A 23,730-nucleotide genomic window follows, 5' to 3' on the forward strand; every position below is an offset into this window, starting at 1 on the left:
TCACACTGTCTGTCTGCTTCAGACAACACAGTCTGTGAGAAGGAAAGCTAAAACTTTCAGTTCTGTTTTGAATACATCTGCCTGAGACCTTCCAAGGCTTCTCCTTCTTCCCCCTTTCACTTTCAGATCTAGTTTTAAAGGTGTGAAACTTATTTCTGGGCTAAACAGATGAAGGGAGAGACAATTCAGCATCATAAATCACCCCAGGACACTTGGTTTCATCATCATTATAAAATCAAAGAGCATTTTATTGATAAAAATTGATTAAACTTGTGTAGGATACTGTAAGTCAGTGATAAAACAAAAAATACTTAAAATGAAAGCCTATAGTTATTACACGCCTTATTCTGCTCCCTTCTTTATTTTTCACTTTCTCTCATGCTGTCTTTGATGTTGATGAAATCTTGGATTTCAGGACTCTACAACACTCTGTGGGAGCTCACAGTTGTTTACATTGTAGACAATTTGTGGGGATTGTTTTCCAGGGTGGAAATACTAAGTCTCTGAGCTAATAGCAGACTCTGTGGGAATAAAGCATTGCTCAGAGCAGAGAAGGACAGAATTAAAAAGTGCTTAAGCAAATTAGACCTACATAAATCCATGAGATGAGATGGGATAAATCCAAGGCTGGTCAGCAAGCTGGCCACTGTGAGGCTGTTTTCTGTCAACTTTGAAAGTCACAGTGATCAGGAGAGGTTCCTGATGACTTGAAGAAAGCAAACCTCAAACTCCAAGAAGTAATATATAGAGAACTAAAAAACAGTCATTCTCACCAACATCTCTGAGATAATCCACCTGGAAGACATTTCCAAGAACCTGAAAGACAGGAAGATGATTTGGAACAGCTGTCATGGATTAATCAGGGCAAGTTGTATCTGACTAACCATAAAGGTTTTATGGTAAGAGAAGAGTGCATGTTGGTAACCTTGACATCTCTCAGACTGTCAACACTCTGCACTGGCTGTCATGTCCTTAAATGTGAATTGATGTAAACTGCTTAACAGGAAGGCAGGCTGGACTGCTGGGCTGAGAGGGTCAGTCATAGGGAGTCCAGTCAGTATCATGTTATTAGAGGATTCTCTTAGGGGATTCTCAGTAGTGTTCAATATATTTATTAAGACAGTTAACCTCAGGATTGAGTACACTCTTAGCAAGCTCATGACTGTCATTGAATGGGGTGGAGCATTCTGTGAGCTGGAGACACCTCTACAGATTGGGAAAATGGGCCAAGAGGAACACCTAGACATCCAACAAAGACAAATGCAAAGTCCTGCATCTCAGGTGATGCAATCCCATGTGTTAGTACAGGCTGGACACTGATTAGGCAGAAAATACCTTTGCAGAAGTGGTCCTGGGAGTCCTACTCGACAGCAGGTTGACCCTGAGGCAGCAGTTGCCCTTGTGGGAATGATGGCCAGCTGCTTCCTGGGCTGCTGCAGTAGGAGGAGAGTTGCCAGCAAGTTGAGGGAGGAGATTCTTCCTCTACTTAACCCTGGTGAGTCCTGTCTGGACTGCCATGACGAATGCAGGACTTCCCCTGGGCAAGACAGATATTGACAAGGTAGAGCTAAGCCAGTGAAGGGCACCAGGATGACTAGAGGGCTGGTGGACACAATGTCTGAAGAGAAGCTGAGGTAGCTGGCTTGGGGGAATCGCATCACTGTCCACAACAGCTTAATGGGAGGATATAGAGAATCCAGATTCTTTGCAAAAGTGCATGACAATAAAAGAACACATGGACAAAAGACCATAGCCCTGTGGTGAAACACAGGCAATTCCAGTTAACTGAAGTTTCCATCTTTGGATCTATTAAAGGCTTGTGTGTGCAAAGCTCTGAGCAGCACAGTTTGACCTTGGTCAAGACTGACCAGGTTTGAGGTAAGTGTAGGACTAGGTGACCTCTAAAAGTCCCTCACAAGCTAAATTATTCCATGGTCAATCAATTGTATGCCATTGATTCATGCACTAAGGAGCTATTTAAGGGGCCTCTGTAATTCTGCATGTTTTCCTCTTTAGTTGAAAGTCTTCATGTCGCTGTAACATCACAAGTGAGCGAAACAGACAGATCACCAGGGGAAAGTACCGAGGAATTAAGTGTGAAGCATGGATTCACTGCCAATGAAATACTGGAATCTGTTCTGGCTGGTGAGTAAAATTTGATGCTGTTACATCTTCAGAGTGCTAAAATAATTGATACCGGATTGGTTTTTTGGAAAGCCTCCGTGGTCTAGGACAGAATCAATAGAAAATAATGTAATGGAAGTTGTCTTTGAGCTCATGTAGTGTAAATTGTTATATAACTTCATTGAAAGTACACTTTCTTGTATTGTAGTTCAGCTCTGCATCAAGTCTATATTGCAGTATAGGCCATTTCCCTTTTTGTGAGGAGGCTTGAAACCCAGGATTGATATTCCAATAATTTCAGCTGCAAAAAGTAGCATTAATTTCTCACAACAAAATTGCGAATAAAGTTATGTAAAAAACATTGCTACAGAGCATTTTTAGTGTTATGGTTACACTTATCTCCAACATTTCATAAATGAAATGGTGCTAATTTGTGAGATAGAAAAAACTGGATTGTGCCACGTGTGCTATCCTGGCTTGAAATTTGTTTTTCCCCAACCTAGGATCCATTATGTAACTATAGCCTATAAAAATCACTTTCTCATCATCCTGAGTAGCTGAAAAAAATAATGCTTTGTTTTTCTAGTTAGGATATGCTTCCATACTTTTATTTAGCATTTTCCTGGGGCTTTATTTGTTAGATGCAGAAAGAAAAGAAATTGAAGAATCACCAGAAATTGATCTCACTGTTGAAAAGGAAATGGCAGGGGCCAATCTTGAGGATAAGGTATGGTGACCAGTTTTTCTTCCTGCTTTGCACACAGCAGTTTGGGCATGGTGCATGTACAGGCTATTCAAATTTTTATGGGGAATTTCACTCAGATCCAGGTAATTCAGTCTAATAGAGGTCACTGAAATTACTAATAAAATTTTAAAAAGCAGTCATATATAATCCAAGCACAGAATGATTTTCCTGCAAGGCTTAAGATCAGTGAGTTGTAATAAGAGGTAGTGTTTTCAAACCACTTGTATGGGCTGCTTACAAGCACAGGTCTCTGCTGTCATCATTCAACAGATGCCTACCTATGGAGCTGGAGTAGTATTCCCTCTATTCCCTCCTCCTGTGAACATGATGATGAAAGTCTCCTGCAGTGACAGAGCCCTCAGCTAATGCAAGGAAGACTTGTGCATTGGAAGAACTTTGTCCTGAGAACAAGCATATAAGATAGGATGGATATTTTCACATAGCTCGCTTCAGAATTTTGAATCAAAACAAAATGGAGCAATTAGAGAATAGAAGAGAAAGTGCTCATTTTGCAAAGTCCTATAGCTGATAAGCAAATCTGCTGAGAAAATCAAAACCAAAAATCAGTTCTGGACAAAACCAGGAATGACAAATTTTATGTGGAAACAGAGTGTTGGAGTAAGCAACATGGATTACTGTGTGGAGTAATAGCAAAGTTCTTAGGTGGAGAATAAGAACCACAAGGGGAATAAAGGGGAGAGAGAAGAATATGAGATATAGAACTTGTAATGGAAAGAAAACTTTGCTTGAAAGTTTAGCATTTACATATTGTCTTTGCATCAGGTCTGAAAGAGGGCTTGTGTGCCTGAAACTTTTGTTTGCTTGTTTTCTGTATTGCCAATACACTAATAGCTCTATAACCTCACCTTATGCTTACCTCTATTTATCTGACTGCTGATAGAGGGGAGCAGGAGGAAGAATGTGAGTGGGAAAAATTGAGAACAAAAGTCCAAGTGAGGGAGCAGAGAAGCTAGGTGAAGAGGAATAGAACCTAGAGAGGGTAGAGGAGCTCAGATATAGCCCATTAAAAATTACAGGAGCTCCACATAAAAACTTTGCTATTGGGGTTACAGAGAAGGTAGAGCTGGGTTTTCTCAAAGGTGCACAACACAAGGATGAGTATCAAAGATTGCAAGTTGCAGCAAGGGAAATTCTGAGTGTATATGAGGAAAAAAATTGAGTGCAAGCATGATCAAGGAGCAATGTTTGTCCAAAGATGTGGGGGTCTCTACTACCCTTGGAGGTTTCCTGGATTTCACTGAATTTGACTGAAGAAGGCCTTTGGCAACCTCCTCTAACTTTGAAGCTATGCCTACTCATTAAGCTGGAGGGACCAGCACCTTCTGGTCCCCTCAGTAACTCTTCCACACTAAGTCATTATCCTATCTATTATTTATGGCCTATTGCTTAGGCAAGGCACATTCTGATACCGTGTCAGATTCAGACTTACCAGGAGGTGGCAGAGTGAGCAAAGAAAAGAGGCAAGGCAAAGGCTTTCCAGGGAGGTGACCATGCAGTCCCAGGGTTGAGGGGTGCCAGCTCTGGACTCAGCCACACTAGCTTGGGAAAAGAGGAGATGGACAGGGTGGCAAGAGCTCCCAGCCTGGAGATTAGATACTGGAAGGAAGAGCATTGTCCCTGCAACATGAGTGACTGCTGTGAGAAGTGATCCCACCTTGTCTCTCCTGCCCCTGCCTGCTAAGTGTATCTCTGTGGGCATTGTCCAAAGCACAGTGCAGCCTGCCCTGGCATCTGGCTGCCCTCATCTCTCTGAACCAAGGTGATCAGGAGCAGTGGCAGAGAGGTGGTGGTGGCCTTCAGCACAGTTCAACACCTGGAGTTACTGCTTCCCTCCTGCTGGGCTCGTGCCAGCTCAGCCAAACCTGCCTCAGCCCATGTCCCAGTGCTCAGGTGCTGCACCATGGGCACTGGGACTGGCCACTTGCAACTCCTTGGTCAAGCCAATGCCAGATAAATCTTCCCCCTGCGCAAATCTGTTTTCAAATTAGAAAAGGCTTAAAAACCTGAAAGAAACCTTGCTCTTGTTCAGGAGGCTCTCCTTTGTATGCTCTTCCTCACCCTTCCAGCATTACCTTCCTTCTCTCCCTCTTGGCTCTGTGCTTCCTCCTTACCATCTGCTGACAATCCAGCTAAGGAAAAGCAGAGCTATCCTGATTCCATCCTTGTGCTGCACAGAGACATCCATGCAAAATCCACTGCTTTTACAGCAGAGCTGAGCTTTTCTATGGCTTGTGGATGCAGTGAGGAGGAGGGACATGGAAGGGAATAATGAAGAAAGATAATGAGAGAAAGAGTAGCAGAGGAAATGATGCAGCTGATACTCCTTTTGCCCCATGGGTGTCTGTGTTGGGTTATGTTTAGTGGGCTGGTCTTTCTCATTTTCATTTTCAGTTATTGCATCTAAATGTAGCAGATGCTTTGCTCTCTGTGGTGGAAAATGAGACTCAGTGGAGAACTTAAGAGAATCAGAGAGAAAACAAATATTCCCCAAACTCTCCTTTGCTTCTTTGGAAAAGAAAAAGAGAAAAATCATACAGGAAGTCTTTTCAGCATAGTCTCGGGATTGTGTTTGAAACAGTCCCCACCATTTCACCTTATCTTTCTCAGAGGAGCTGCTCTTCATGCTGAAGGGATTATGGGTAGCTTCACCCTGTAAATTTAGACAGCTTCTCAGGAAAAGGGAGAAGGATGGAAAGTGTGAAGTGGCTGTTTCTTGCTGCAGAGGACAGTAGTGACCATGCTAGTGCCTCTTGTAGAGTGTACTGGGCACAGCATCTCACAGGACACCTAAGGTATTTTTTATGATCCACTAACATGACTTCTTTCTAGTTTCTTAGAACATTTTTATCTCTATTTTTGAAGAATCTCATGCTGTTTCATCATACTGTGCTGTACAGAAGTCTGGTTATTGTGTTTCAAAATTGTCAAGTAATCAAAGAATGAATTGAATGTCTTTTCTGTGTAGCATTACTCACAAGGCATTAAAATTGTGGATGAAATAGTTTTATTTGTATAGTTGTGTTCAGAATCTCTAGTAATTTCCATGGAAACTCCATTACTGATGAATTATTAGTCTTAATAGATTGTTGCTTCTGTCTTTTTTAATACACCCACATAAAGGGTTGACTCAGTACACATTTCACAGCCATATGTCCCCACTAGTTTAAAAAAAATACCTAGATTATACAATTTTAAAATTTAAAACAACTTTTTAAAAGCTACATATGTTTATTTTAGGGAGCAAGTATGAATTTTTCAGGATCTACAGGGACAGAGGTGAGTTAATTTAAAACCCAGACAGAAAGTAGTAACTATTTAGTTAACAGTGGTCAAACTTTTGAAAATCTTCTCTTTTATTTTCTAGATTGTACAAGCAATCCAGAACTTAACACGTCTCTTATACAGCATGCAGGTGACTACTCCACTACTAACTTCATAGAGTAATTAATTTGTCCTAGTAATTTAAAGATTTGTTTTCATGTTGTCCTACTTTTAGACATTATGTTAATTGATACTGATCTCTACTGACTGTTGCATAAGTTGTCACAGAATATAGCTTTATTCTATCAGTGGTAAGTTTCTTTTAAGAACTGAATAGTATTAACTTGCTTGGTGATCAGTCCCTCCTCCCAAAAGAGGATGTCTGTACAGTCCGAAAACCTAGCAGGAAAGTGAAATTATGTTATTCCACATATGGATTTCTGAAATTATAGTTCAAAAAATTGAAAAAAATTTGTATTTTGATTAGACCGTTCTCCTGGCTAGTAGTAAGCAGTAGCTCAGGTAGCAAGCTCAGCTCATTTTTGATGTTTAAATCTCACTTACTTTGTATATTCTGTAAACCTACTTCTTAGTCTGAAGTATTTGCCTCTTTTATGCTAAGTTTTAATGTCTTAACCTACTTCTTACTTAGCTATGGTTTTATAATTCTATTTTTAAATGTTTCATATGAGTACACTTAATTTTTAGACCCTATTGACCTTAGCATATTTCGTAATAATCTTGGACACCTTGGGCTTAGAAGTTAAGTGTATTGAAGCAATGCAAAAGCAAAATAAAAATCCTGTAATTCAGGCAAAATTTTTGAGTAATTGAAAAACAAAAAGGGACAATAAAGTAAGGTTTAGGATCATGCCTTTAATTGCTCAGACCATGAATGGGCAGTCAGGTGCCAAGAAACAAGCAGAGGATCTTGTCTTGTTTACAAATCACTGGAACTGACCCAATACTGGAGGAAGAGCCAAGGAAAGTGCAGATGGCACATTGCATGAAGTTAAAAACTTTCTAGGGTGGACAGCATGGGGTAGTGCAGCTACGTGGAATGTCTGCTGAAATAGATTCCCATGTCAGCTCTTGAACATAAACAGTGCAATAAGTGCTTCAGCAGATCTAGGTTTTTCTTCCTTTTAATCCCAGCTGTTTGTTTTTGCGTTATTGGAGGATGTCACAACCCTTAATGCAAACAACGTGACAACGTTGTTGTGAGGGATGGAATACAGAGCTCTTGGCTGTAAAACAGGAACATCAGACCTGAAGCACTACTGCACTGCAGGTTTGTGCTTGCACTGAGGCCTTGGTCAGGTGTGTGCAGTGCAGTCCTGGTGGCATGGCATACTGGCAGGTGCCTGTAGGACTGATGCTAGTTGGACTGCCATGTTAGAAACGAGAGCCTTAAAGTCAGAGTGAGCTCTGCTGGAAACAATGCAGTTTTATGTGTGTAAAGCACAGCTGTGTTAGGAATACTTGGGTGAGTACAGCATTCCCAATGCCTTATTGCCCTCTTCAACCATGAAATATCGTTTTTCCTGTGTGTCTTTACTTCCTCCCACAGAACATGACCCCAGCTGTAATTGAAGTGCATATGCACAGCTGTAACATAAACATGTATAATAATACCAACTGTAAACCAGAAACTTTGTTAGTAGTGCTCAAAAGAGTTGAGTTTTATTTTAGAAAATCCTCTCTGTAAAGGCATTACCGCAGAATTTTCTTTATTTCCTTGAAGAATAACCTCCCAAAAAAAAAACGGAAGCATTTTTATATAATGATTCTGTGTAAAAGCACAGACATGGATTAACGCTGATATTTAAGCATTTGTGTCTGATTTTGTTGTGGTCTCTAGGCAGCACTAGCTATCCAGGACAGCCACAAAGAGCTCCATAGGCTACTACTGCAAGAGAACGAGAAGACCGGCCGGAGCCACGGCTCTCGGCTAAACCTGGTTTTGGAACAAGAGAAATATCGGAATCTGGAGAAGCAAAGGGTGGAGCTGGGCGACGCAGAGAAGCTGAAGCAGCAGTTCCAGCAAGAGCAGCAGCGGTGGCTGCGGGAGTGCGAGCAGCGGCAGCGGGAGCAGGAGGCGAGGCGGGGCGGGCTGGGGCAGCGGCGGCGGCGCTGCGAGCGCCAGGAGCAGCTGCTGGAGCACGGCCGGCAGGAGCTGGAGCTGCAGCTGCACGAGTACCAGCAGAGCCTGGAGAGGCTCCGGGAGGGCCAGGAAATGGTGGAGAGAGAAAGGGACAGTGTGAAAATGCAGAAGAAACTTGTGTGGCACTGGAAGCACGGTCAGCAAAACAGCCTGTTTTCACGCACAGGGGACTACGAGGTTTGTGCTTTCCCGCTGTAGTTACACCCCTGACTGCATTCCTGGGGACCTGCCTTGACAATAGGCCAGGATGTTTGTTGGATCTTAATGTAACGAGTGAGCATGTGGGAAGCTGAGATTCAGGCATATCCAAGCATTTTCTTTGAATCTCATGAAGTTTAAGCAGGGAAAGTGCAAAGTCCTGCCACTGGGAAGGAGCAACCTCATCCATGGGTAGATGTTGGGGATCACCAGCAGGAGATCAGCTTGGCTGTCAACAGCTACCTGAAAGGAGGTTGTAGCAAGATGGGAGTCAGCTTCTTTTCCCAGGCAACTAATAAAAGGACAAGAGGAAATGGCCTCAAGCTGTGACTGGGAAGGTTTGGTGTGGATGTTGCTGAAAGGGTGGTCAGGCATTGAAACAGGCTGCCTAGGGAGGTGGTGGAGTCCCATCCCTGAAAGTGTTCAGAAAGCAACTGGACATGGCAGTTAGTGGTATGATTTAGTTGATGTGATGGTGGCGTGTTGGGTCAAAGTCTGGACTCAATGATCTTGGAGATCTTTTCCAGCCTTTATGAGTCTATGATTCTGTGAAAAGGACCTGGTGTAGAACACGAGCAAACAATGTGCCTGTCTGCGAAGGTGCACGTGGTCTCCAGGGCTGCACTGGGCAAGGTATTGCTGGCAGGTCAAATGAAGGAATCCTTCCTCTCTGCTCTGGGCACACCTGGTGTCTGGCTCTCCCCGTACAAGAAAGGCATAGAGCTCTGGGGTGGAGAGGAGGTAGAGATAGGAGGATGGATGTCTGGTGAAGTGCCTGTTTGAGAAGCAGGGACATCTGTCCAGTAAGAAAAACTGAGATGATTCAGCCCAAGAAGAAGTGATTCTTATCAATGAGGGCGCCTTTTATTGTATAAAAATACCTAAATGGAGGTCCTAAAGGTGATGGAGCCAGGTTCTTTCCTGTGGCACCCAGAAAGAAGTAGAGGCAATGGACAAAACAGAAACACAGAAGATTTGTTTTGAAATGTCAGAAAACTCTTTTTTCTTGTGAGGGTGATGGAGCCCTGGCCCAGGGAAGCTGTGGATCCATCATTGGAGATATACAGAAGCCACCTGGACATGGTCCTTGGCAACTGTCTGTATGTGGCCCTGCTTCAGTAGGGGTGGTTAGACCAGATGTCTTCTAGACCTTTCCAACTTCAACCACTCTGTGATAAGCTGGATACCCTACAAAACCCAAACTTGGGCAGACATTTATTAAACTGAGAAGACAGAAATTATAAATATGAGAATCTATGTTTTATTCTGCTTTGCTACTGTGTTTGTAAGATACATTGTGTCCCTGCATCTTGTAGGAAAATTAAATCATTGTAATGCTTAAGCAAATAAAGAACTTAATGAAGTTTTAGGTAGCTGTTTTCTTCCTGGACCACTATCTCCAGGGAGAAAAAGGTGCACCTCCAGGAGTAACAAACACCAGGCTCTTGTGAACCCCACACATCAGGCTCTGCTGCCCCATTGCCTGAAACAACCAGCCCCCTAGGGGAAGAGTTTGGTGTGTGGCTCCATCCCTGACAGTGTAAATCCTTGGAGATGCTTATTGTTTGGAGGTGCAACTTAAAGAAGACACTAAGCTGCTTAAGTGTTCAATACTAAAAATTATTAGGTTTTTTTTGAGGATGAAGGGTACACTCTGGCTCTGAACTCAGCTGTCTGGGTGCTCACCTACCAGCTAGGTCTTCATCTCCAGTACCTGCATGGTGGGTGTGGTCTTGATTTCCATAACTGTTCTCTAAAGCACCTTAAAATCAAAACATTTTGTCTGGCTTTTCCACATATGGAAAGCTCACTGACCCAAACAGCTTTTTTTTCCTCTCAGCTTCTTGTTCTCACAAAAAAATCTGTAGAGCCTTTCTTTAAGCCATCACCTCTATAGTTTTTCAGGTGGCAACTCACCCATAACAGGCAGAGACCATTTGGCATCTAAGATTGTGCCTGTAGGAGGGGGTAAAGGATTGGCCTCTGACCTCCCCCTTTTCATCTGGCCTTTGTGAACACCGTGTGAACATGACTTACCCATATATGCTTGCTAGCCCAAACGAAAACACTTTCTACTAGCATAGCATGTGCTGCAGTTTTGACTTGTTTGGCAGTGCTTAAGAAGCACCGATAAAACAAAATTAAGTGCTTAAGAACCACTGATAAAACCAAAACTGAAATTACCCATCAGCTTTGATGGATGTGATTTCTGAAATCTCTCGAGGAGGGGAAGTTGAAGGATAATAGTCTGGTAGAGGGATATCAGGATTGCACAGAGAGGCAAAATAATTAAATGCTGAATGTCAGAAAGTAATAGTTTTTGTAATCTAATATTTCATTTGTAAGGCTACTTGTATTTTTTTTTTTCAAGTGGACTACATGGATTTGGATCCATCCAGACTTTAAGGTTTTCTTTCTCCCATGTTTCCACTACCATACGCCTTGCAGCAGTGGAACAGACTGAGTGATTTTGAGTCAGCTGGTATTCCAAGCCCAGTGTTTTTGTATTAAGCTCAACCTATTCAGTAACTCACTCTAATACTCCTCCTTTTTTTTTTTTTCCTGCTATAAGGATTCTTCAGGATGATGCTCCTAGTCATACACTTTAGTTTTACATAGTTAGAGGCAGGGAGTTGGACTCCATGATTCCTATGAGCCCCTTCTAACTTGACATACTGTGTGATTCTCTGGTTCTCTTCCTTGACAAAGGTGAAAATACAATTCTTTTGTACAATGTTTTTTGTTGTTTTTTCCTTCCTTCTGGAGATAATGGGACATAATCAATTGGACAGTTTACATGGTGAAAATGCATTCCACTTCAATGAAGCTGTAGTGTGTGTGTGTGTGTCTAAGCAGAATCAACAGATCAGACTCTTCTCTCATTTATGAGGATGGTGTGTATGGGATGAATATCTCAGGTTCTCAGGTAGCAGGGACTAATGAAAATCAGGTGGACATCAAAATGGACACTTCTTGTCAGCCAGCATTAACTAGTGGAAATCCATTAGTCCTTATCAGCAGATGTCTTTTACCTGCAAAAGCAACAAGAATTCCTTTAATAATGGTAATTAATGCTTCATTTAGTTAAGAAGTAGTACAGGCAGTTTGCCCCCTCTCTGGCTGAACAGTCCTAGGAACAAAGACAGCTTGGTAGTGGTGGAAGTAAGAGATTCTGATAAAACAGTTGCATGCTTCTTTGCAACATTCTTATTTATAGGTGAGAAAATAAGTAGAACTGCAGAAAATTACTGAAAAAACCCACAAAACTCTTTTTTTTTGTCTGCATAACAGTACTCAGAATGTGTTTTTCTCTTAATCTTTTCCCAATGTTTTTGACCTTTTTTTGTGAGCTGAAATCACTCTTTTTCAAGTGCATTTTATTCATTGATTGAGAACATATATTACTTGAACGTGCATTACTTGATGATTTCCGGATAGAACAGCTTTTGACTTAATGTCTTAGAATGATAATCAGTGTTCAAGCACCCGTTTCTTTCACCATTGAGGAATGAAAATATCTTGAAAGATCTGTGGATAGACAATTGTACAACTTCTAAGGAATAATATAAACTTTGAAATATGTTACATTACTAGCTCTTACTGCATTACCTTTCTTTATTCTTGCATTTTACTGAGATATATAGGCTGCATGGCAGTTACTGATGGTGGCTACCAAAATGAGTGGAAGAGGCACCAATCTAACCACTGCATCCACTGAAAATTATCTCAAAGGTCTTAAAAACTTATGAGAAACTCTGAACTGCCTGGGGTTTATATCTCACATTGCACAATATTAGTTTTGATCTAATTTCTTTCATTAGTGTGAGATGTAGAGCAGGATTGAAAAACACAGCAGCTAAAAGTCTTGGGGGCCAATGGTGCACTTTTGGTGTAACAGGTTAAATAATCTGGTAGGGTTTTCTGCACAGTTATAATTTCAGGAGACATGACATGTCAACATTGCAGCAGTGCTTGAACTCCCATTTTTCTGCAGTTGGTGGTGCTGAATAACTTCTGTTCTCACACCAGCTTCATGCAGGTCAGGTCACAGCAAAGACTAGTGGGCAGTAGAATTAGGAATTAAAAACATACACAGGTAAAATTGTTAATTGTCTTACATGTGTGATTGAGGAACCAGTATAGCCTTACTAGCCTTTGGTATGTGGATTGCCAAAATAGTATGTTATCAAAGCTAGGGCAGGCTGGTCACATCACCACAATAGCAAACCAAGCTGATTAGTAGAAGAGATTAATATTTCTAAAAATGCCTGAATAAGTAGCCTGGTGAAACTTGTTCTAGTTTTACTGTGGTTGTCATTTTAGTTATAAAAGTGCAAATTTGCAAAAGAACACATATGTGGGTTTAAACCCCTCAAAAATGGCTTAGCTTGCACTGGCAAACATACAGATAGAAGCTAACCAGGATGCTTTCTTTTGAGCCCACATGAGAGCATGAGAGTTTTTAAATTAAACTGGGTTGTACCAGTTTAATTGCACTGATTCTAAGATAAGCTGGTGGAGCTTCTGTGTCTCAACACACAACGGACCAGCTTTGTGTTCAGCTGTTGTCAACACATACTGTGTAGATATCCTTGTCTTGTCCTGCTAACAGGGCACCAGGGCAGTCCCAGTACTCTTGGGAACAAGCTCTGGCTACAGAGCCTGCCCAAGAGGCCAGTGTAAGTCTTTCTGACCGAGCTGTGTTGGCAAAATGTGCAGTTACTGCCCAGGTGGTGCCACAAGACACCTTATGCAAAGGATGGAAGCAAATCCTTGCGGCGTTCTGATGGCTCAGATGATGCTGTGAAGCCTACCACTGCATTGCTGGAGCAGGGCAGGGCTGGAGGCCTCCCCCAGGAAGATGTGACATCACATTCTATGGTTGCATTTCTGATTCAGAAGCTGACAATAATTTTATGCTCTGATCATGCAGTACATAAGTCTGCATGATTCAGACTTGCTTCTGTCTTGCATCTGTCACTGTACAGGGAGATGCTGGGGAATGAGAAGAGTGCTGAACTTCCCCAAGGGACTCTGCATGTGGAAATTATGCAAATCTCTTGTTCCTAAGCAATGCCAATCAAATTGAACAATACAAACATTTCATACTAGGAAACTGATTTCCTTTTTCTTGAGTATTTTTGGTCGTATTTCCTTCACCAGAGAGTTTTGCAGAGTTTCAGGAAATCTTCAACCCTGTGCCTCCACTTCCTGACAACTCTGCAGGATATAGTCAGTTCAAATCACCTTGAAGGAAAACATAAATGCAATGAGGGAATGAACTTAAAACTTAGTCAAACTCTTCAGTATTTTCATGTGGATGAGTGTTTCATGGCATTTTGGTGCATTTTCCAACTAGCTTTTTGTATAAAGTCTCATAGTCATTTTTCAAAAAATATCCTTAAATTATTAGTCAGCGTAGAACTAAGAAACAAATACTGAGTGTGGTTTACTGCTGATACCCACGTACTACATACATTCATGGCCAGACATAATATAGAGTTGAAGTTTTGTGTGTATACAAAAGGAATTTCTTGGGTTTGACTAACTTTCCAAGAATTATTAGGTATTTTGTAAGAAATCTGCTCTCTCAAAAAAACCCCTTAAATTATTTAAAGAGTAGCAAACTCATTTCCAAGAAGTTAATCACACAGTATTCTACCATATATTCAATTAAGCTTCATAAATACACAGAAATGGAAAGGGCTACATTACTCCAGTGAATAATTTTCCATTCATATTTCCTAAGGTAAGACATAGGTCTCTTCACATAGCTAACATCATAATTATATATCATTGGTTTATGTGTATGGGAGGGAACTTTAGTAAAGACCTTCAGGCAAGTTCCCACAAAGCTGAAACTGGCATAAGTAACCTCACTAGAAAAGGTGTGTCAGTCAACAGGAGGAAAATATGATTGAAAGAAAAATGTGTTAATGCTTTACAATAATGGTGATGAAATTATCTGCATGAAAGAAGCAAGTACTTTGGCTAATTAGGAAGGAGGGGAAGTATAGGTTTTGTGCCAACTAGACTGAGAATTGAATAAATTAGTCTTGCATTTAATTGACATGTCAGGTTTACTAGCCAAAGTTATGCCTAAGGATTTACCTATGGATTCACCTCTTTGATTTCAGAAATCAATGCAATTTTAATTCTTCTAAGCTTTGAAGCAAACAGCATTGTTTGCTGCTGTTACCTTAACTTCATTTTTTCAGATGTTGTAGCTACAGAAATAGAATTGAAAACTAATAGATCTGGAAAACCACTGAAACTTGAATGTGGGATGGTTTTGCCTCAGACATTTAGTATGAAGGATTTATACATGTGATGCAGTGAAAAACATTGTTTAAATCTTTATGGGGAGCATAGGAAAACCTGTGGTCCTCATAAACAGCCAAATGCACACTCAAGGAAAAAAGATAGGACTCTATTTGGCTAATATAATTTAAAACTTTTTTAATGGACAGAAATTTGTACATATATGCATATAAGCAAATGATATAGTTGATTTTGGAAAAAAAAAAATCATTTATAGTGGTTTTCATCAAAGTAAATGGTTTCTAGAGATGTAAAATATTTAATTTGTGACAGAAAAAGCAATAATTCCAGAAACAGTGTGCAGTATCCTGTAACTCCTTATAGTTTACATGAAATATCCTTCCTATTCCTTAAGGCGGATTATGCTAATTGTGATTACTTTGTTGAACCTGTTCTTAAAACTGTATATCAGATTCATTTGCTTTGGTTTCCCTTTGTTAATTTACTTGGCATTTAGAACAGTGCATTTTTGCTGGTTTCAGCTGGGGTAGAGTTAACTTTCTTCTCAGTGGCTGGCATGGGCTGTGTTTTGCATTTGTGCTGAACACAGGGTTGATAATACAGAGATGTTTTTGTTATTGCTGAGAAGGGCTTGCACAGAGCCAAGGCCTTTTCTGCTTTGGTACAGCCACACTGGTGAGGGGAATGGGGCTGCTTGGGAGGAGACAGAGCCAGGACAGTGACCCAAACTGACCAAGGGGATGTTCCAGACCATGTGGCACCAAGCTCAGTGTATAAAGTGGGGGAAAGAAGCAGGAAAGCTGGGGGGACATTTGTGCGGCTGTCATTTGTCTTCCCAAGTAACCAAGTAAGCTGGGCATGGTGGGGCCCAGCTCTCCTGGAGATGGCTGAACACCTGCCTGCTCATGGGAAGCACTGAATTAATTCCTGTGTTTGTTTTGCTTGTGTGCACAGCCTTTGTTTCCCCTATTAAACTGTCCTTAAACATCCCATGAGTTCTCCAGCTTTCACCCTTCTGATTCTCTCCCTGATCATTTCAGTAGGTGAGTGAGCAAGAGGCTGTGTGGGGTTTGGTTTTTGGCTGGGGTTAAACCACCACTAAGGCTACTTAAACTAACATAAGTTGTGGCCTAATGACACTGCATAAAAGTGCCTGCTCTATGTTTGCATCAGGGAGGTTGAGAACAGTAATCCTGGCTCTTTTCTCATAATTGTGCTAAGGTGAATTTGTTGCAGTCAGGAGAGATATACAATGTAAAACTGATGCAGATGTGATAAAAACAGGTGAAAAATGCTTTGCACTGCAGTGTTAAAAAGCCAGCTGAAGTGGTACAGGCTCTTTGTCTATGCTTCTGTCTTGAGACTGGATTTTGGCAAGGATCAAATCTCAGTAACTCAGGGAGTTATTCAGAGAGCAGACCTACTGCTGCCAGTGCTGAATGTGGCTGATGGAATCCCATGCTGAGGGCTTTGCAGAGTAAGATTGCTTTCATCACTTGGAACCTGGTAAATAATGGCTAGCAACACCCCCAAAAAAGTCACCACATTTCTGCATATTAATATTTATATTGTTGTTGCTGAAAGAACTCCTTCTGAGTACATCTGATTTTTCAGAGCTGGAATGTAACTGAATGTAAGTTCTATGTATGCCCATAGAGCACACCCTTTATAACAACATCCTTTGGAGTCAGAGACAGACCAGCCCCTTAGACTTGCAGAATTGCATGTGAAGATACCTTTCAACCTAATTTTTTTTTTTTTTGTATGTCTAATAATATTTTAATAGTGCCATTTTTTATATTGTCCCATACAGTGAGCAAATTCTTTCTGGTTTGTTTTTTTTTTTTTTTTCAATTAGGAAGAGGAAAATTTTTAAAAAGCAAAGGATGATATGACACAGGGAGCTCCCAGTTTGTCATGGAGCCTACTGAGTAGGTGTGATATTTTGCACTTCTTTAAATTTTTTGTCTTTTTAAATTGAGTAGATGGCACATTTGGAACAATTCCAAATTGATTTTTCTGTGTTCAACATACCCCTACTACTCTTAGTGTGGATGGCTACACAGGTGAACACAGCGCATTCAGTGCTCAGTGTAAGCTATAATGAAAATAAAATTGCATGGAAAAATATAAGAATATGAAGCTGAGTAACATCAGCACCAGCATCTTCCAAGTTCAAAATCTCATTGATTTATTGGAACAATTAATCTCATACTTTTGACTCTTCGACAGACAAGAGCAAATTGGCCTCTTCTCCATACCACAAAATACTGATTTTCTTGCTCTGCTGAAAGACTTCTGTGTCTCTGAGATACTTGGTGGAAATGAATCAGAGAGGAAGTATTTTTTTTTCCTCTTTGGAATAATTTTGCTATTTGTTTAAAGCAAGTGGCCAAAGGGATTAAATCTCATGGCAGTGTGATACTGAAGTGAAAAATATGTCATTATGTGTCATCTACAATTAGTATATTTAGAGTAACACTTGCTTTTCCTCTCTGTAGTGGTCAGATTCTGTTGTTCTGTTACTGATTTTCTCATCTCAAAACACTTTTCTCATTTCTGAAAATAACCACGGTAGATGCAGCGCTATAACCTAACCCTTTAATTAAGGCAGCTAATGATATTCTGATTTTATTTTGTACAATAATGTAAGTAATGCCTATCCTGTGCAATGCCTGCCTGATTTTATTCTTTCTATTATCTTCTCCTTTAGAGTTCATTCATTTGTGGAGAGAAATTTAAAATAGCACACATCTTTAAGGTTGTGAATGGAGTAAAAGAGATTGCCTAACCCTGTCTTTTGAGGAACCACTGGTGTTGGTGTAAATCTGCACACCAAATTCAGGCTCTCATTGACTGCAGACATAATAAGCAGCAAAAGGATGATGCCTGAATCTTTCTTGGTTTTCTCACACTTATGCTTCCACCAACTTCACTGTAGTGGTTTATGGAGTCAGTGGAATTAGTTGTGTCAATGAAATCAGAATTGTGTGGATGATCACCCTTATATGCAGATTTATTCTTTACTTAGATTGGCTTTTTCCAGTAGGTAGAGTTTTCAGGAAAGTAGAGGGATGAAAGGAGAACATTTCAAAGCAGAAAACCATGGACAGAGGGTTTTTAGCCAGACAGCTGATTTATAGTGAGTTGGATCCTGTGCTCCAGCTCAGGGATGTGCAGAGGTAGGAATTGGATAGCAAGTCTGCAGGGAAAGAGGTGATCTGTCAGGAAAAGGGCCTTGCTGGTTGTTTGATGTCAATAAGATTCCTTGGACGTCTCTGTTTTCCTTGAGAAATGCTCTCTGTTGGTGGAGACCTGACTGCAGCGCCCTGCTTTAGCACATTAAAATATTTGTATATATTTTGTAATGAAGTTAGAGTCTGAAATAGATGCACTAGTGTAAATAAATAATTCATCCTAATAGCTAGAGAAGCTGTTTATGGCTGATCAAATTTTGCAAGATACTGAGTATGCAAACACACCCTATAAAACCATGTAGCTGAATCACCAAATATATCTGTCTGGCTTATTTTGAAAAGTACAATCTCATTTTAATTATTTAGTATAATACTTTACATATTCTAAGAAATGGCCTGTAGCATGTTGTGCAAAAATAATGAAGTGTTAGTAATATGAAACCTCCTGAGCATCATCTGCTGTTAAATATTTATTAAGGCACTGGGGAAGATTGTCTGTCTTCTGCTGGTATTCATCACAGGAGCACCCAACTGCCTTGTAATAAATTTCAGTGGCTGCTGCCAAACTGCTAGAGGAGATTTCATGGAGTGTCTTATTCCCCATTGCCAGATGCTGTGGAAAACTTTCTTTTGGGTATAAATTTTTAGTGGGGCACTAGAGAAGAGGAGCATTGGTGCTGGTGTGGAAGTTGGTTATAGTTTAATCAAATAGGAAGACTTCCAACAGTAACCTGCTGAGATTCCTTGGGTGTTCCTCGGAAGTCTGATCTAGAACTGGATCATAAATGATAAAAATATATATACAATTTTTCTGTATTTGTTTAGGGTCTGTTGAAGAAAAATCAAACCCATATACTTTAAAAGTCATTGAATATATTCCATGATAAAGAAAACATGACAGACAGGGAAAGCAGGAAAGCAGGGCATTTGGCAAGGATGAAGATTTTTTTTTTTTTTGTCTTTATTAATTGAACTTGAAAATTGAAGGCTAATTGTTGCTGACAGAAGAACTGCAGGGAAGCTGTCTTCTGTGCAGAGCAACTTGCCATTAAAGCACAGTGCCACTGTGGAGGGGATGAAGGTCTGAGGAAGGCTCCTGCACTAAACACAGGCAGTTCAGAGCTGAAAGGGAAAATGAATACAGACAGGTGTTTTAAAACTTGTAGTGAATGTGGCGTAGAAGGAGGAGGTGATGAATTTGGGCTTGAGGGTAAGAGCATATAAGGGAGAAGTGGGAGCAGAAGTGAGGAAAGTGGATCCAAGTGCTCTCCATGCACTCACAGAAAGCACTTGGCTGAAGGGATGTATGCACACGCTTATTTGATAATTGTGGGGGTTTATGGCTTTGATGTACAATTTTTCCTTTACCTTTTATGCAAACTGTTTTCACAGTAGTTACATTTTCACAGAGCTTTTAGCAAACAGTTAAAAAGGGCATTAATTTCAAAATATTCAATCACACTAAGCTTACAATGCAAAATTTGAGAAATGTGCAACTTTCCAGTTTTTTCTTGATTTTTCCAAGGACTCCAAGAAGAAAACATGGGCGCATATACTTGTTGCCAAAAATGAATAAAAATGACTGTAATAATACTCAATACATAATCAAAGATTAGTGAATGTTTCCCTCAGTTTTGAGCTTGGGAGAGAATAATGTCTCTGTGACTATGAGATAAGAGGTTTCTCTCAAATGTTCACTCTTGTAGTAATGCCCATATTTTTTCTGTATTAATCAACAACAGCAGCTTCTATTAAAGGTTAAGATTAGCATGTAATTGATTTGAAGCAGGTGCTTTGCCTGATCTTTTTCTTCAGCAGAAATTCTATATATTAACTTAGTGTTCTTCAGCTGGTTTCTCTGAGTTTTAATCTCATAAGCTTTTATGAGAAAGAAGTGGTGGATCTGGTCTGTTGTTGGGAAATTGCCCTATAAAACCAAAGTGCTTAAGAGGAGACTTGAGTGTTTTATAAATTACCTCCCCCTTTTGGCTTTTGTAACAGAGCTGTGCCCTTCTGCTACTCAAGAAAATTTTGCCAAAGTCCAAAGCACACTTCTTTATGTTGCACCTGAAAGACTGGCCAAATGCTGGGAACTGAATTGATTTTTTGCCAAAGTCTTTGATTTCATGTTTATTTCAAAGTGAAAAAAACCCCAGCAAAACAACCCACAACCTAAGAGAGTCCATAAAATATGAGGCATAGCTAATCAACACACTAGAATCTGTCTGTGGTAACAGCTCAGAAGAAGAGTTTTGATGTGTAAATGTCCGCTTTTGTTTCAAAGGGAATGACTTCATGTTCCAGAGATTGCTTTTTCAGGGTTAATGCTAGCTGTTTCTCTTGTTTTTTTCTGGAGGGAAGGAGATAAAGCCTCACAGCAGTGTTTTATTTTCAGGGTTCGAATTGGGACAATGGGTGAGGGAAGTGTGGGGATGTGCTGTTCATTGTCCCTTGAGCCCGTGGAAGTGCTTGGGTCTGTGACTATGGGGTTTCTGTTTCTCCATCAAACATTCAAGCAGGAGTGCTCCTTACTGATGGCAGTTTGTTTTGACTTCAGCCTGATGGCCAAATAGCTTCAGCAGATGATGGGCTAGGAGGAAATGGTCGCAGCCCTCTTGGTTCACACCTGAAAGAGGAGGCTGTGGCATGCCTCCCCCACTGCTGTCACTGGGCAGGGGAGTTGCTGTGCCCCTGGAGAGATGCTCTGTGTGGGTGTGCTGCTGCCCTGGGTGGGGCGGTGGCCCCGCGGCGGCAGCTGGTCACATTCCTTATGATCCTGTGTAGGAAGAGTGTTCCTGGGGTTTTATGGTTCTTTCCTCTTGATCATTTGAGTGCAGCTGTGTTTAATGAGCTGGAAAAGAAGTAGGTCAATAAAACATGTGTTCATTGTTAGCAGAATACCTGTTGGACCACGTGTTTGTCTGTAATTGACCATCTAAAGCTTCAAAGCGTAGCACAAAGACAGTTTAATAGGGAATTCATACTTAAATAAATTATTATTAAGCAGAAGCAGACAACTGTCAGGCAGCCTGCCCTGCCAAGGTGAGACTGTGGGTATTTAATACACAGACAAATTATAATTTCAAGTCAGACCTATTTTTAAGTCTCTCTTATTGATATGCATTAGAAAAACAGCCTGCCAAAAATAGCTTAAAACCCATGTGCTTTAAAAACCAATACAACTGATAACATAGCCATGTAACTAGGTTAAAATTTTAATCAACGCAATCATTTTTAATCAGCATGCTATGAATATGCATGCTGGTGTCAAAGTGACACTGTCAGTATCTGAGCTTGAGTAAGTTTTAAAATCTTTTCTTTGGTGAATCCCAGTGTTAGAAATAGTATGTTTACTGGGCCTTAATAAAAGAAAAATTACTGCATCATCATATTACTCCAAAACCTGGAGTATGAATTGGAACTTTATGATAAATGCCATTTCAGTGGAATAGATGTTTATTTTGTGTTTCTTGTGCCAAGAATTAGGTCCAAATTGTCTAGACCAGTCTTCTCTGAAGACTTACATGGCCAAACCAGAAAATGGAACCTCATTGTTTCACCAAAGACAGCAGCTGCACAAAGAGAAGAAACATGCAGAATAATGGCAATCCCAGTAATTTTACCATGATTAAAAATCCAGCATACAGATGTAGAGTTATGTTATGAGGTATAGTCTTTATTCATCATAGACTTTGAATCCTTTCTGTTCTCTGTCTTGTAACAAAAAATGGACCAAAAGCTGCTAAGACTAATTAATGTAGGATCTCTTCTGAAATAATTCCTCATCTGCTTTTTATGTAAAAATCTCTTATTCATGAAGGTGGTTGTTTGCCTAAGAAATGCAGCGGCTGCTTTTTCACAGGGTTGGGCTGGTCAAAAGTAAATAACAGCATTACAATTCCCAGACCAAATATCTTGCCTTAGCTGGGAAATGGATTAGGCTCGTCTTTCCTTGGTAGCTTTAGGAAAAATACTCTTTCCCAGTGTGTTTTTGAGACCCAATAGCAAATCAGTTCCTGCTGTGAAATCAGCTTTATTGAGGTGTGAAGGGCCCGACTTGTTGATGGTGTGTGGGATCTCAACAGCCAGTGAAACTGATGGGGTTTGTCCTCAAATCTTCAAGGCTTACACATGACTTTTCTATAGCAAGTGTTCTGTTCTGAAGTAGTAGCAGCAGCATCTTGGTTGTTCCAGGGTGATGCCCTGGTGTTGCAGGTGCCCACACCCCTGCATGGTACTCCCTTTCTTTCACCAGCTGTAAACAACTGAACCTGAAGTATGGAAAATCCACTGCAATTTGTGGAAGTCTTAGTAGGCTTTAAAAAAAGCAATCAAAACTCGTCATGGTGCCTGTCACGGTGAGGAAAGGGAGAGAGGCTGAGGTGCTTGGAGTTCCCTGGGGAATCGGCTGTCTGCTGCTAATGAATCTGCACGGAAACCACTGGGAGCATCATTAGAGACACAGAGGTGCAGTGGGATTTGCCAGTGGGTGTTTCAGTGGAGCCCATGGGACTTAGGCTGCCGTTTGCTGTTGAACTGTGATGGCAAATGAGAGCCTGTTACCCTTGAATTCCTTTGAATATCCCAGACCCGGTAGACTTAGCACTGGTTTTTAGGTGTCTGCTTGTGTTTTGCATTATGCATGAGTGCCAGTGCAGGGGATTAAGCAGAGCAGCTCTGCCGTTTCAAATAGCTCTGGCCTGAAGCTGATGTGTCAGCTGTCAGTCCAAATGAACTTGGTACCAGTTGTTACAAGTACATGTAAAACTGAAACCTAGCTCTATTTAGTATTTCAGAAGGTTAGTGCTTTTGTGACTCTTCAACATTTTTGTTGCTAAATGTGGCATAAATTGGTCTGTATTTTCTGCAGTTTTATTTTGTAAAGAGGGTTGATGTGACAGATCTCAGACAGTCACAGCAAAGTAATTGTCTGCAAAATCCATGTGGTGTGTTCCTCCCTGCCCCATCTTTCTTTTTTTCTTTTTTCTTTTTTTCTTTTTTTCTTTTTTTCTTTTTTTTCTTTTTTTTCTTTTTTCTTTTTTTCTTTTTTTCTTTTTTCTTTTTTCTTTTTTTCTTTTTTTTTCTTTTTTCTTTTTTCTTTCTTTTTTCTTTTTTTCTTTTTCTCTTTTTCTCTTTTTCTTTTTTATTTTTTTCCCCTTTTTTTCTTTTTCCTTTTTTTTTCATTTTCTTGTTTTGTTTTGTTTTGTTTTATTTTGTTTTGTTTTGTTTTGTTTTTCCTGTTCTTCCTTTTTAGAAAGGACTGAGAAGTAGAAAAGTATCCAGCCTGGCCTGACCTCAGAGCTAACCCAGCTTTGAGGAGGAGTTTGAATCTGAGGCCCTCTGAGATCACTTCCAGCTTCAGTTATCCTGTGATGCTGTGAAACCAGGGTTAGAGCTGAAGGAGGAACACTAGGGGCTTTCTGTTCAAAAAACCTGAGAGTTTTTTTGCGTGGAGTGTTTCTTAGTGCCTTGGTTCTCCTGTCCTTCCCATAATCTTCACTGTGGGCACTCTAGCCTTAACATCAAGAGCTCTGATCCTGAGGGAGAGAGGGGAGGGGTGAAGGGGGTGAAGGAGAAAATCCGTGGCATTTATTTGATGTGGAAGTGCTTACATCCTATGACAACAGACAGGAGGTGAGAATCAGTGTGACTAATGAGTTGTTTACTTGGCTTTTGTATCCCCCACCCCCCAGGTACATGGGCGTTTGTTTTTGTATGTATTGATTTCAGATTCCTGC

The 23,730-nt window shown here is 40.6% G+C and overlaps 1 protein-coding gene across 1 annotated transcript in view; it reads left to right on the top strand.

The window, feature by feature from the left end:
• The window catches only part of ARHGEF28 (Rho guanine nucleotide exchange factor 28), a 112,357-nt gene that overhangs the window by 83,006 nt on the left and 5,621 nt on the right, over window positions 1–23,730 (top strand). The window contains 8 exon segments of the mRNA XM_056514230.1: window positions 2,017–2,145; window positions 2,766–2,851; window positions 6,128–6,166; window positions 6,255–6,302; window positions 8,013–8,492; window positions 11,280–11,345; window positions 11,347–11,503; window positions 11,506–11,577. Coding sequence (XP_056370205.1) covers window positions 2,017–2,145; window positions 2,766–2,851; window positions 6,128–6,166; window positions 6,255–6,302; window positions 8,013–8,492; window positions 11,280–11,345; window positions 11,347–11,503; window positions 11,506–11,577 — 1,077 coding nt within the window.

The sequence above is a fragment of the Oenanthe melanoleuca genome, chromosome Z, assembly GCF_029582105.1.
Source record: "Oenanthe melanoleuca isolate GR-GAL-2019-014 chromosome Z, OMel1.0, whole genome shotgun sequence".
Lineage (NCBI taxonomy): Eukaryota > Metazoa > Chordata > Aves > Passeriformes > Muscicapidae > Oenanthe > Oenanthe melanoleuca.